The 15074-nt window shown below is 46.8% G+C and overlaps 1 protein-coding gene across 1 annotated transcript; it reads right to left on the bottom strand.

The window, feature by feature from the left end:
- Nucleotides 1–10366: 10366 nt before the first annotated feature.
- LOC101961777 (large ribosomal subunit protein mL45) lies at nucleotides 10367–11691 on the bottom strand. The gene has a single exon (XM_005339584.5). The coding sequence runs from the start codon at nucleotides 11680–11682 to the stop codon at nucleotides 10762–10764; it is 921 nt and encodes a 306-aa protein (XP_005339641.2). The 5' UTR covers nucleotides 11683–11691; the 3' UTR covers nucleotides 10367–10761.
- Between the last annotated feature and the right edge of the window lie 3383 nt (nucleotides 11692–15074).

Below are 15074 nucleotides of genomic sequence, written 5' to 3'. Positions count from 1 at the left end.
CACCCACGTGGGAGGCATGTGTCCCCTTAGGAGGACAGATGGGGGCTGAGCCCTGGGAGGCCCGAGGCTGAATTTTTGTCCTCAGTGAATGTATGTGGCACAGAAATCCAGTTCCGTCATGGGCATTGGGTGCTGCCACCCCAGCAGGGCGCCCAGGTCACCACCACACCTCAGAGAGAATCACGGAGCATCCCCCAGGCCTCACCCTGCTGCGGCCTCTGCTGTGGAGAGTGCAGCTGAGCCACAGCCCCGCCTCCCCTCCACACCCACCATCTTGCTCTTGGCAGGGCCAGCTCTCACGGCTGCTCCCAGCCTTTCACGTGGGGGTTCCCGGGCAGGCCTTTCCCTTGGGACAAGGGACTGCTGGAAAGGTGACTTTGGTTGGAGGACCCCTCATCAACCTGACCGGATGTCCCTTAGAACTGTCCTGGGATCCTGGCCTCTTCTCATCCCGCCCTCCTCCCTTCCTCTCTCCCTTCCCCAACATCCGGCGGCTCCCCCACCTTCTCCATTTCTCCCCCTTACCCTTCGTGGCGGCGCCCCCCCGCCTCCCGTCAGTGTCAAGCGAGATGTCTAATGGTGTCTTGGCATCTGCACCTGGGAGGACCTGCCTCCCCCAGACCCCCAGCAGGAGAATGGATGACAGCAGTGTGGTCCACAGTGAATGGGTGTCACACAGATCTCACAAGCCTCCAGGTGACTGGGAAAAGTGCATTTCAAAAGGACGTTTGGCTTTTCAATACCCCCCCCCCAGCTGCCCTGAGGGTTTCTGTGCATCGATGCTCAGACCAATGCTCCAATAGAGTGCTGGTGCCCGTTTTGCAGGTAGGAAAATGGAGGTCCATCACTTTGCCTTGCCTGGATTTCGTCTTGTTCTAGTTTGGATATGAGGTGTCCCTGCAAGAGCTCACGTGTGAGACAATAAGGACAGTTTAGAGGTGAATTGACTGGATTAGGAGAGCCTTCAGGCAGGTGGGGCATGGCTGGAGGTGGGTCTAAGGGGAGCGCTCTGCTTCCTGGCGCCATGCTCCCTGCTGCTCCCCTCCTCCACACGGTCCGCCATGGTGTTCTACCTCCCCTCCAGCCCAGAGCAATGGTGCTGGCCATCTGTGGACTGAGACCTCTGAAACCATGACCCCCAGATAAATGTTTCCTCCTCTAAAATTGTTCTCATCAGGTCTTTTGGTCACAGCAGTGAAAAAGCTGAGTAAAATCATCTGGAAGATGGGATGATAGCAATGCCTCCCCCAGTGGATACTGTGAGCCGAATGTGTATAGAACAGTGAGTATTCTGCCTACCACATCGTTAGCTTTTTTCAGTCACCCTTCTTTGCATTTACTGATTGATTCTGTTTTCCTGCGAAGAAGGCCACATTTCCCCCTTGATACTTAATTGTTATTATCTTGGTGTCTGTATTTCTCGTGGTTTTCTCTGCCTCTGAGTTCCTTCATGTCAACACAAGCTGTTGTATTGGTCAGCTTTGTGATACTGTAAAGAAATACCTGAGGTTATTAACTTATAAAGAGGAAAGGTTGCGCTGGGGGTGTAGCTCAGTGGTAGAAGGCCTGCCTGGCATGCACAGGGCCTGTGTTTAATCCTCAGCCCAGAGAGAGTCAGAGACAGCGACAGAGAGATGCTGATTTGGTCTCATGGTTCTGGAGGGTTTCTAGTTCAAGATCAGGCAGTCCATAGCTTTGGGCCTCTGGTGAGGATGGCACATCATGGCGGGAGGACGTGACAGAGCAAACTGCTCACCCCATGAGCCAGGAAGCAGAGAGAGACTGGGAAGCGGGGTCAAGTCATCCCCTTCATCCTGCCATGTCCAGGTGACCTAAGGCCCTATCTCCTAAAGCTCCCAAACCACGACTCTTGAGACCTAGCTTTACATACAGACCTCTGAGGGACGCCCTGTGTTCTGTGACAGCAGCTGGTACAGGCCAAGGAAGGACAGGGTTTCTGGGTGGGAGTGGAGCCAAGTGGTGAATCCCACCATCAGATCGACGTCAGAGACCTGGTCCTCTCAGGCTGAGAGCTTGCTCTTGGGAATCTCTGCGTGAGCAGGGCAGGGGGTGCAGCTGCCCGTGGCTGGGGATCACATGTGCCTGTTCTTGAGCTTGGAGACAGCAGGTGGGAAGAAGTGGCAGCCCAGTCCCTCCTCATGCCAGCCCCTTTCTCCAGCACTCTGGTGTCATCCTAAGGCCACCAGGAACTGGAGGAGCCATGGTTGGAGTCCAGCTCAGCTGGCTCCCAGTGAGGCTCGGGTTCCTGCCCAGTGACCAGAAGCTGGCCACCTGGCCCAGGGCGCTCCCTGGGCACATTCACTGGGTCCTTCTTGATCTAACCCCACTCTGCATTGGAAGATGGGACCAGAAGAAGAGCAGCCATTCCCTAAGGCCCCCTGGGTCTGCTTGTTCACTCTGGAACTGCAGATATTTAAGGGGCTCTTTTTGAATAAAACATTATTTGCTGGATGGCCTTATTTCTAGAAATTTCCATATCTGAATGTCACTATCCTACATGACAAAACGCACATCTGTATGGCGTGCAGTTTCTGTGTAATTCCCTCTTTTTATTCTATGCTGGTTTTTCAGTAGGACTTGTTGCTTTTCCAGATTGCTCTAGAAAGAGCCCATCCCTAAAGCTTGGGTGAGAGATGCACATCCCATGCAAGATGCCAGAGCCTGTCCCAGAGTGTCCTGCACCTCTTCACCCCAGCCTCACGGCAGCCAAATCCCCTCCGCTCAGCCGTGCCACCACCTAGGGGACCTGTTTCCTTCCTGTGCTTCAGGTGTCCACATCTGCTTTTCTATCCATGTGACCTCCACGTCCCTCCCTCTTTAAGTAGTTACGTTAACAAACCTGGGTCACCACTTCCATCTCCCTACATATCAAAACAGGATTCCAGAGCCCACCTAGATCAGCACATTAATAAGCAGTCATGGTACCAGGCATGGTGGCACACACCTGTGATCCCAGAGACTCAGGAGGCTGAGGCAAGAGGATCACAAGTTCCAGGCCAGCCTGGGCAACTCAGCAAGACTATCTCAAAATGAAAGAGTGAAAAGGGCTGGGGAGTTGACTCAGTGGTGAAGTGTCCCTGGGTTCAATACCCACTACCAAAAAAAAAGGTAGCACACGCCTGTAATCCCAGAGGCTCTGGAGGCTGAGACAGGAGGATCCAGAGTTCAAAGCCAGTCTCAGCAACAGTGAGGCCCCAAGCAACTCAGTGAGACCCTGTCTCCAAATAAAATACAAAATAGGGCTGGGGATGTGGCTCAGTTGTCGACTGCCTCTGAGTTCAATTCCCGATAACTCCCCCACACCCCCACCCCCAAAAAATGATAGATTGGGGAAGTAGGTCAAAGGTAGATTGACTCTGGATTCAATTCCCAGTACCACACACACACACAAAAGCAGTACTGGTCAACTCAAGCAATGCATAAAATATAATTAACATGGGGCTGGTGTTGTGTCTCAGTGGTAGAGCACTTGCCTAGCATGTGTGAGGCACTAGGTTCAATTCCTGGCACCACATAAAAAAAATAAAGTGTTCATCTAAAACCAAAAAATAAAATAAAAGATAGAAAGAAATATAATAAACAAACCTCCATATGTATTCATGAAAAAGAAACTGCCAGAAAATTGGAAATAGAAAGAAACTTCCATCTGAGAGGAGATATCTTTGCGAAAAAAAATTATAGCTAACTTCAGAATTAATGATGATAGCCTGAGAGATCATTTCTATCCAACACTGTCTGCATTAGGGGGAGTCCTAACCCATGCAAGAACTCAAATAAGCAAGAAAGGAAAAAGAGAAAGAAAGAAAAACAAGAGGCAATGTTATTGGAAAGAAATAATAAAACTGTCTTTTTTCCTCAGAAAATCCTAAGAAGCTTATTTTTTAAAAATCTCTTAAGGGCTGGGGTTGTGGCTCAGCAGTAGCGCATTTGCCTGGCACGTACGTGTGAGGCACTGGGTTCAATTCTCAGCACCACATATAAATAAATAAAATAAAGTTCTATCAACAACTAAAAAAAAATATTTAAAAAAAAATCTCTTAAAACAAATGTGTTAATTAAACAAAGTGGTTTTGCAAATGCTCAGGGCTGCAGTTGTGGCTCAGTGGTGGAGCACTTGCCTGGCATGTGTGAGGCCCACCAGGTTCAACCTCCAGCACTGCCCAAAAATAAACAACCAAAAAAAAAAAAATACAAAAAATCAAATTCACTTACAGACATTAGTAATGAACTATCTGAAAATGAAATTCAGAAAACAATAGATGACATGGAGACAAACCCACATACACACAGTGATCCCACACTAGACGAAGGCGCCAAAGACACACGTTGGAGAAAAGAGACTCTTCAACAAACCGTGCTGGGAAAACCGGAAGTCCACAGAGAGCAGAATGAAATTTGACTTCTCTGTGCAAAAAGTCCACACAAAGTGCATCAAAGACCCAGGAATTGGACCAGAGACCCTGCCACTGCTACAAGGAAATATATGCCCAACAGGCCAACATGTCACCTCAGGAAGTGACCTCCCTGAAGAGACTCTTAGAGTGCAAGAAGCAAAACCAAGAATCAATAAACGGAATGGCATCGAATTAAAAAGCTTCTGGGGGCGCTGGGGTTGTGGCTCAGTGGTAGAGCTCACCTCGCATATGTGGGGCACTGTGTCCCATCCTCAGCACCACATAAAAATAAAATAAAGACCTTTGACGTTTTTGGAACAGGCTGGGGGGAAAAAGGGAGGGAAATTCCCTTTTTTGGGGGTGGGAACAGGGGATTAAATTCAGGGGCACATGACCACATATCCCCAGCCCTATTTTGTACTTTATTTAGAGACAGGGTCTCACTGAGTTGCTTAGTGCCTTGCTTTTGCTGAGGCTGGTGATTCTCCGGCCTCAGCCTCCGGAGCCACTAGGATTACAGGCGTGCGCCACCATGCATGGCTGGGGGAGGGAATTCTGTAAAAATAGAGGAGAGATTAGTAGCGTAGAAGAAGAGGATTGAAGGAGAGGAAGGAGGAATAGATAAGGGAGGACCAGTGGAATGAATCTGATAGAACTTTCATATGTGCACACAGGAATAAACCACAGCAAACCTCGACATCAAGTATATCTACTAGACACTAATTTTTAAAAAAACAAATACATTCTAGGGGAGCAGGGGGAATTGGGGGAAATACTAGGGATTGAATTAGAGCATAAACCATGCATTTGTGATTTGTCAAAATCTATCCTAATATTATATATTACTTAAAAGAATCAATAAAAATAAATAAAATATGTAGGAATAAATGTAGCAAGAATGCAAGAATTATACACTTGAAAACCACAAAACATCACTGAAAGACTTAATAAAAAAGACCTCAATAAACGGAGAGAGATGCCGTGTTCTTGGACTGGAAGACTTTATATTGCTACAAAGGCAATACTTCTCAAATGATCTACAGATTCAGCAGATTTCTATCAACGTCCCATCTGGCTATCCTTGCAGAAATCAATAAATTAATTTCTAAAATCCATACAGAAATCCTGGGGGCACAGGGCATCAGTAACTGTCTTAAAAGGGAGAACAAAAGCCAGGTGTGGTGGCACACGCCTGTAATCCCAGCAGCTCGGGAGGCTGAGACAGGAGGATTGCAAGTTCAAAGCCAGCCTCAATAAAAGTGAGGTGGGCTGGGAATGTGGCTCAAGTGGTAGCGCGCTCGCCTGGCATGCGTGCGGCCCGGGTTCGATCTTCAGCACCACATACAAACAAAGATGTTGTGTCCGCCGAGAACTAAAAAATAAATATTAAAAATTTCTCTCTCTCTCTCTCTCCCCTCTCTCACTCTCTTTAAAAAATAAAGACTCATAACTATTGTCTATTTCAGCGTTCTTTCAAAGTGATTTAAAAAAATAAAAATAAAAAAATAAAAGTGAGGCACTAAGCAGCTCAGTGAGACGCTGTCTCTAAATAAAATACAAAATAGGGCTGGGGATGTGGCTCAGTGGTCAAGTGCCCCTGAGTTCAATCCCCGGTACTCAACAACAACAACTAAAAAAATTTAAAAAAAAAGGAAGAACTAAACTGGGGAACTCCCACTTTCTGATTTCAAAACTTATTACAACACTACAGTCATCAAGGCTGTGCATTGGCACAATGATAGCTGCATAGGTTGGTACAGCTGAGGCTAGAAGTTCAAGTCCAAGTCTAGAATGATTCACAAAATTTTTTTTTTAGCAACTATTATGAAACCTGGTGAATTCAAGGTCAACCTGTGTTGGCAATAGTCAACTAAAAGATGTCATTTTTACAAATATAACTAATAGTCACAAAGCCATAAAGAATCAAAGAATTAACGAATAACATACAAAATTTGGGGTATGGGTGTAGCTCAGGGGTAGAGTGTGTACAAGGTCCCGGGCAGGATCCCAGAATCATGAGAAGGGGGAGGGGAAGTGTATGGAGAATACTTTAGAGCTTTAATACAATGCATATGGAGCAGGAGGATGGCAAGTTCACGGCCAGACCTTGTCTCAAAATAAAAACATAAAAAGTGCTGGAGATGTATCTCAGTGGTAGGGACCTTGGGTTAATCCCAAGACTATAAGACTTATAGTAAGGATGATCAGAATCAATGAAGAAACATACACCCCTCTTGAATGGGATAGTTTAATATTATAAAACATCAGCCTTCAAAAATTGGCTGGGGCTGTAACTCATTGGTAGTATGGTGTCTAGTATGTACATGGTCCCATTTTCCATCCCCAGAATCACGAAACAAAAATTCTCACAAATTAATCTATAAAATTCAATGCAAATTCCAGCTGATGTTTTCTCCCTGATACTGGGGCTGGAACCCAGGCCTTGTGTGCATGCTAAGCAGGTGCTCTACCACTGAGCCACATCCCCAGCCTTCTTTTTTTTTTTTTTATATATTGGGAATTGAACGCAGGGGTACTCTACCACTGGGCGACATCCTGATCCTTTTATTTTTTATTTTAGACAGGATTTTACTAAGTTGCTGAGGCTGGTCTCAAACTTGCAATCCTTCTGCCTCAGCCTCCCAAATAGCTGGGATTACAGGCGTGTGCCATCAGATCCAGATCCAGCTGGATCCTTTAAGAGCTTGATAAAACTAAATGGGTAGTTTCCCCCAACCTGATGCAAAAAAAATAAAAGTCCATCTAGAACCTCAGAGAATGACCTTTTTAGGAAATAGGGTCTTTGCCGATGTAAGCAGTTGAGGTCATGTTGGGTTTGGGAGGCACAAGATCCCATAACTGGTGTCCTTGTAAGAGGCCCTATGAGGCCACCCAGAGAAGGAGTCTGTGGGGACATGGGGGCAGAGATGGGAGAGACACAGTTACAAACCAAGGAAGACTAGGAACTGTCATCAGCCACCAGAGCTAGGAGGAGGTAAGAAGTCTTTCCTTAGAGCCTGGGAGGGAGCACAGCCCGGCGGACACCGAACACGTTCCTGTGGACTTCAGCCGGTACCTTTGTGGTACTTTTCACAGCAGCCTAGGAAACTAACACAGCAACTCTGAAGTTCATCCGAGAGACCACAGGTCCACCGACAGCTAAACACCCTGTGAGATGCACACCCACCAAGAGGTTGGTGTTGGAGCAAGAAGTCAAACAGAACACCCGTCAAGATATAGAGACAGTGCTCCTAGGAGCCCTTGGAACTGACTGTGGCATTTGGTGATGAGACGTTGGCTCACACCATATATAGAAGCTGCATTCCAGGTGGAGCAAGGACCTTTTAAAGCTATAAAGCTAACAAGGACAAGGGAAATTGTGGGGGACTCGCTTGAGGACATGCAGGGTGCTGTGGCTCTGATGGGCTTGACTCCCAGAGGCCATGCTTTGGGAGCTTGGTCCCCACTATGGTGACAACCTGGGAACTGACAGAATCTTTGAGAAGTGGGGTCTAATTGGAGCCCCTTGGAGCTTTTCTTTGGCCCCAAGGCAGTCCCCTAAGAAGGTCCTTACAAAGCCTGCACTCGTCCCCACCCAGCTTTCTGACTTCCTATGTTGAGATGTGTGACTCTGCACCCACCAGTGTCCCACCCTTGCTATCCAGGACCCTCAAAAGAACTGAGCCACTGCAGGTGCCATGCCCTTGAACCTCCAGAACTGTGTGCTAAAGAAAACCTCTTCCTAAGTCATCTGCCTCGGGTATTTCGTTGTAATAATGCAAAACTGACTAATAGAGAGGGACTTATACAAAACTTCAGAAGCAGAAATTACAAGGATAAAATAATCTTGGTTTCATAAAATTTAAAGATTTCTGTTTTTTTTTTTTTTTTAAAGAAAGAGTGAGAGAGAGTGAGGAAGAGTGAGAGAGAATTTTAATATTTATTTCTTAGTTTTTCGGCAGACACAACATTTGTTGGTATGTGGTGCTGAGGATCAAACCCGGGCCGCACGCATGCCAGGCGAGCGCGCTACCGCTTGAGCCACATCCCCAGCTCAAAGATTTCTATTTAATCCAGGACCCTGTTATGGTTTTGATCTGGATTGTACCCCAGAAAGCTCATTTGTTGGAAGTATGCTCCCCAATGCAGAAAGGTTCAGAGATGGGGCTTTTAGGCAATGACTCGGTCAGGGGGGATCTGACCTCATCAGTGGATTAATCCATTTGATGGATTTGATATAGATGGACCACTGAGACATGGGACCTAACTGGAGGAAGTAGGTCCCTGGGGACACACCTTAGAAGGATTTATCTTCTCCCCTGACCCTTCCCCCCCCCCCTCTCTCTCTCTCTGCTTTCTTGCTGCATGCTAGCAACAGGAATGGGTCTTAAAAACAGATTACTTCCCGGTTTGGTGGAGCATGCCTGCAATCCAGAGGCTTGGGAGTCCAAGGCAGGAGGATCACAAGTTCAAGGCCAGCCTCAGCAACTTAGGCCCTGAGCAACTGAGCAAGACCCTGTCTCAAAAAAAAAAAAAAAAAAAAAGGGCTGGAGATGTGGCTCAGTAATAAAGCACCCCTGGGTTCAATCCCCAATACAAAACAAACAAACAAACAAACAAACAAAAAAAGCTAAAGAAAAAAAGAGAGCCAAATATATAACGCTAATTATTTACATAAATTAAAAATACATGCTCCTAAAATACATTGGCTGGAGACATGCATTAAACACACTGGTGTGGTTGCCCATGGGGAGGAGGGGATGGAAAAGGGAGCTGGGGAAATGGGAATGAATGTGTAAATACACTAGGAGAAGGATCTTATCTTGTGTAGAATAACAATGATAAGTCAATCACTGAAAATATTTATTAATCTCATACCAAATGTAACTCTTAACCTAAGACAGTAATATGAATGTTTTCAATGTAGTTTTATTACAGGAAATGGTGCTGGTTAATGTGTGAAAGAAAATTGTGTTTGTGTTTTACAATCTAAATTAAGATTATTATGTTGATAATGTTTAACCCATTGACTATGACATCACTGACTTTGATGTATTTAGCCAAACCAATATAAAATCTATTGAGACTCTCCAGGAGCAGGCAAATCATTTCTTCCTTGAAAGTTTTTATGCCCAATTTTGAAAGAAATGATGAGACCCACTGAGCAAAAGCTGTTAAATGACATTACAGCATGGAAAAAGGAAATATGAATGACTTTCATTGTTAATATTTTTATTTAATGGTCATTACCTTTTGTTTTGTTTCTTATTTTTTTTTAGTTGTAGAAGGACAGAACACCTTTGTTTTTATTAATTTATTTTTCTGTGGTGCCTAGGGTCGAAGCCAGTGCCTCACATATGCTAGGCTAGCACTCCACCACTGAGGCGCAATACCTTTTCATTGTGGTAAATTCATACAACATAAAAGTTACCATCTTGACCACTTCCAGGTATGTAATTCAGTGGCATTAGGTATACTGTCATTGTCCTACAATCATCACCACTATGCAATTCTGGGACTTTTTAAAAATAATTTTTTAAAAAAATATTTATTTTTTAGTTTTCAGCGAACACATCTTTGTTGGTATGTGGTGCTGAGGATCGAACCCGGGCTGCACGCATGCCAGGCGAGCGCGCTACCGCTTGAGCCATATCCCCAGCCCTTTTTTTTTTTTTTTTTTTAAATCATCCCAAACTGAAGCTCTAATCATTAAACTCTGTCCCTATACACTTGCCTAGTCTCCTTTTCCCCCACCCCTTTGTCCGGGCTGATTTCGGTTTGCATCTTGTTCGGGTTCATGCTGGTTGTAGCACGTGTGGGAATTTCCTTGTCTAGATAGCAGGGTGGCTTTCCCCTGTCATCTGTCTAGACGTTTGAGCTGTTTCCACATTTGGACTATCGTGAATAGCACTGCCGAGGACAAGAGTGTCACTGCCTGTTCAAATCCTTGTCCCTCTGGATGGATCCTTTTTTTTTTTTTTCCAACACTCTGATAGTATTTTATTTCAAACTCTGATCTCTGCCCAGTGATTACAAAAGAATGTTGCCTATTAGCTCCCACAGTCTCTGCTGTGAAAAAATGTATCAGATGTTTGTTCAGTGAAACATATTGTCTTTCATCTAGACTCAGAAGCTAGACATATGATTTTAAAAATAAAAAGGGTCCATGGCTGTGCATACTAGCCAACCACCTGGGCCCAGCCATCAGACATGGTTGTAAGGATGAATCTGCTCAAAAGATCCAAGCAAGGCAGGAGGAAACAGCGGTGGTGTAAAAGAGATGGATGACTTCACAACGTCCAGAATCATCATCACCAGTGCTTTACCCCAAGAGTCATTTTTGTCGTCAGGCTAGCTGAGACTTATGGTTCTCTCTTTGTGCCTCTTCACATTTTCCCCAAGGTTCCAGCTGGGGGCCAGGAATCATCACCGTCTTAAGAATGGGCTGCTTAGGGGGTGCCCATGGGGGAACAATCTTGCCGTGCATTCTCCAGCTCCCGTAGGGGTTCAGCAGGTGTTTTTCAAACACAATATACTCTAAAACATCCTTGGGTACATCTTCTTGTCCATACATCAACCGCCCAAACCGATCATAGATGGCTAGAGTCTGCCGTGTGTACATGCGGACAGTAACCTGGCCATACATGTTGCTCTGGTTCACCATACTCGAGCAGCGAACCTGCACCACCTGGGCCGGCTCTAAAGATTCCACGAAGCCCCAGCGGACAGTCTTATACTTGATGTCCCAGACCATATTCGGAAAACAGTGTTCAGTTACCAAAGTATGAAGCCGGTCATGGTCTGAGTTGTTTAGACAAAGGTGAGCTTCTATGAAAATATCCTTAGCTTTTTCAGGGAAGTCCTTTGTTTTAAAATTAGCATCAAATTCTTTTATCTTCCGGATTGACAATTGTGATGCTGCATTTTTCTTCAATCGCTCAGTTCTCTGTTTCAGTCCTTCCTTTGAAAGAGATGACATTCGAGCATCACCCTCAGGAGAAACATAAGCATCAAAGATACCAGCTGTAGAGGCCACATGTATGGGCCGATCCAAACGTTCTGGGGGAATAACCAATCCTGCTTTCCGGGCATATTCTATAAACTCCTTTTCTGTTTTGTATTTGGGTTCATAAGCAGGAGGTGTGAAACGTTTTTTAGTTCTTACTGGAACTACAGCTGTAGACTGAGTCATCAAGAGTGACTGCCGAGACCACCATCCCAAAGCTTTGGATAAGCAAGACAACCTCCGAGGCACGGGGGCTGCCATCTTGTTCGCGCAAAGTGGATGGAGCCTTGAGACCTGCACAGCTTTATGTATGAAATAATTGATGCTCCACCTTCCTCAAGAGAAGCAAGAATTCAAACCTTCATCTGCACCACTGCAAAGGTCACAGAGGTCGTTTACTCCTGTGCCGTCAGGAGGTGCTGGCCTGGCGGGGTGGAGGGAAGGGCCCCACTTTTTCCTGGCACCCCCTTTTTGTCCCTTTTGAGTTACTTTCTGTGTGCACGGTTTGCCTCTCCCTGACGCTAGTTGTTGGCGGGAGTAAGGGGCGCGGGCCTGTGGGTCCCAGGCGGCACCCTCGGGCTCCTGGGTGCCCTCACTCTGCGATCCCGGTGGCTCCTGCCACCCGACGGTGGCCCCTGCTCCGCAGCCGGAGCAAGCATCTCGGTTCGGGCTCCACTGCCCGCCTGCGCTCGCCCGTAGGAGCAGGTCCACCTGCTCCCTGCGCCCGAGCCTGAATCGCACTGCCACCTGCCGGCTGGACGCGGGACGGCAGCCCGCAGCGCAGGTCCCCCAGCCACAGTCCTGTTCCCCTACCCTGTCGCATCCAGAGCCGGGGCCTGCTTCTGTCCCTTCCACAAGGTCTTCAGGCTCCTGACTTGGTGGAGATGAGCGGCGGTCCCGCCACCGTAGACGCCAATGCTTTGGGTTCCATCTTTGTATTTGTATCCAATAAACATTCGTTGAACTGATTTAAGGACAAAAGTGGCACACGGGGACATTTGTTTAAAAGGAAGGGATCAGAGGAGACAACTATAAAACCAGCCTTAGCACATAAAATCTGAGCAGATGGAAGGCACCTGGCATTCTTGCATAGGACTATATTTACATGGTGAATAAATGATCAAGAGAAAAGGCATAGAAAAGACCAGGAGTGGGGAATCCGATTCCCTCAAGAACATTTTTAAACCATACAATATAATATCTGTGAAGAAAGACATAACCAGATGGCTGGCACTAATAATTCAGAAATAGTTCCTATGAGAATCTGTTAAGAAAAGGGGGTGTTCCAATGTTAAAAAGGAAAAACCTTAGACATTGTTTAATTGGGCAGAAAAAAGATTCATGAATCAGGGAGCTGAAGACCAAGAGCAGTTCAGAGAGTTCAGTTCACAACATAGGTGGGAATATTTCTAGCCAAGAAAAGGCAAGTGACCTGCAGAAATGGCCTGATTGGCTACAGAGTCACACAAAACTTATTCCAACATGTCTTGGAAGTTTGCAGCTGGTAATTGGCTGGAAGCTCAACTGCTGATTGGTGGAGACTCCTTGTTATAAGATCATACTCTTCAGCTGGGCAGGCTGGTGCACACCTGTAACTCCAGAGGCTCTGGAAGCTGCAGCAAGAGGATCGCTAGTTTTTCAAAGCCAGCCTCAGCAACTGAGCAAGGCCCTAAGGCAACTCAGTGGGATCCTGTCTCCAAATTTAAAAAGAAAAAAAAAATCCCAATAAGCAAAGTTAATAAAGAAACAGACTGGGAAAATGCTACCTACTATATAAAGGACAAAGGACCTGTGTTAGCCAGCTTTGCATTATGGTGAGAAAATCTCTGTGATAAGCAACCTAATGTTGGCTCCATTTTGAGGGTTTCAGGGTCGATTGGCCCCATTGCCTGTGGTGGGCAGCCCATCAGGGCAGGAGTGTACGGCAGAGGAAGCTGCTTACCTCCTAGAAGCGGAGCCAGAAGGCGCAGGTGACTCCATATCCCCTTCCAGAGTACAACCCAGTGACCTCACCTCTTCCTACTAGGAACTGCCTTTTAAGAGTTCCCCACCTTCCAACAGTTTCACAGGCTGGCAACCAAGCCCTTTAACCCATGGGCCTTTGAAGGACATGTAACCAAGCCATGGCAGGATCATTCTCTAAAATACAGTCTATCTTATACCAGGAATGCACAAATTTGCAAAAAAAGACATCCCAATTTTTAAAATGAAGAATATGAACAGAAATTTCACAGAAAAGCAATTCGAATGGCCATTTAACATATGGGGGAAAAAAAATGCCTGGCCATACTGGTGGTTGGATAAATACCAGACAAAGCCATAGCACAGCACTACTTTATATCCCAGAGGGCAGCAGGGCAGCTGTGGCTAACCCACTGCAGGGCTTGGCTTCAGCCTACTGCAGGGGCTCGGCTGGGCAGCTCTGGCTCAGGTGTCTCGTGAGGCTCTAGGCTCCACTGGGGCTGCGTCATCTGAGACTGGATGGGCTGGAGGACCTACATCACTTGCCTCATGTGGATGGCAAGTTGGGGCAGGTTGTTGGCAGGAAGCCTCTTTCTGTCCCCCACAGGCCTCTCCAAACCCTTGTTGGGTGGCAATGGCTTCCTCTAATCTAAGAGCTACAGTGTGAAGTTGCAGTGTCTTTTATCACCCAGCTGGCAAGCTGCACACCACCATCTCTTCAATACTGTTGGAGACACAGGAGCGTAACCCGGCATAGGGGCAGACTGGAGGCTCTGCAATAGCTGGCGGTGATCTTGGAGGCTGGCTCTGTGATCGCAGCACTCTCAATGTAAAATGCATTTCCTCTTCCCCAAGGCTCCCCAAAGTCACATCCCATCAATTATCAAATGGAGCCCAAAGTGTCATCAACCCAAGCAGGTCCAGCCGTGGGTACAGTGCCTCAGGTCTGGTTGCTTAAGTATTAGTGGCTTGTAATTCTTTTGATCTGAAGATCGGAGTTAAAGAGGTGAGTAACCTGCTTTCCACCCACGGGCTCCAGGGACTGCCCAGCGCCCATGGCAACGGGTGTGGGAGAGACCAGCCTTAGTGGCTAAAGACACCAGAGATCAGAGGGGAGGGAAGGAGAAGCAGGTAGGAGGGTAGAGGGGGAGCCTGGCAGTATGAGACCCTCTGAAGGCACAAGACTGCCAAAATTCTGGCTGGGCACAATTCAGGAGCCACTTGTCAAAAGAAACAAACTTTATTTTTAGAACCACACACGCCAAACAAAACAGCTCCTCAGGAAAACCTTCAGAGCCCAACTGCCACCATGGGCTTCCCACAAGCCTCTCAACCTCTCCCTTTGTTTTTTACTAAACAACCCTGAGCCCAAGCTGCTTTCCCCAGCTGCCCGGTCATCTCTGCACACAGGGAAACCCCTGGGGCCTGGCGAGAGAAGACTCCCCAGAGAAGAGTGATGCACACAGGAGCTGAGTCTGATGCTCCTCTCCGAGTTCTTTTGCCAAACATCCATCTCCTGTTGTAAAAGCTGAAGCTGGATGGGCTGGGAGCACTGGGTCCACACAAGGCAGAGCAGCTGGAGAGGGGAGAATCCCTAGAAGATGAGCCCCGTCTCTGACCACAGGCATGGCTAACCTCCAAATTTGGCAGGCAGAGGGAAGAGCTGCAGGGATGAGTGTTAGAGTAACAGC

Source organism: Ictidomys tridecemlineatus, chromosome 12 (assembly GCF_052094955.1).
Source record: "Ictidomys tridecemlineatus isolate mIctTri1 chromosome 12, mIctTri1.hap1, whole genome shotgun sequence".
Classification (NCBI taxonomy): Eukaryota; Metazoa; Chordata; class Mammalia; order Rodentia; family Sciuridae; genus Ictidomys; species Ictidomys tridecemlineatus.
Note: the sequence above shows the minus strand (reverse complement) of the source record. Positions and strands in the feature narration are given on the sequence as shown.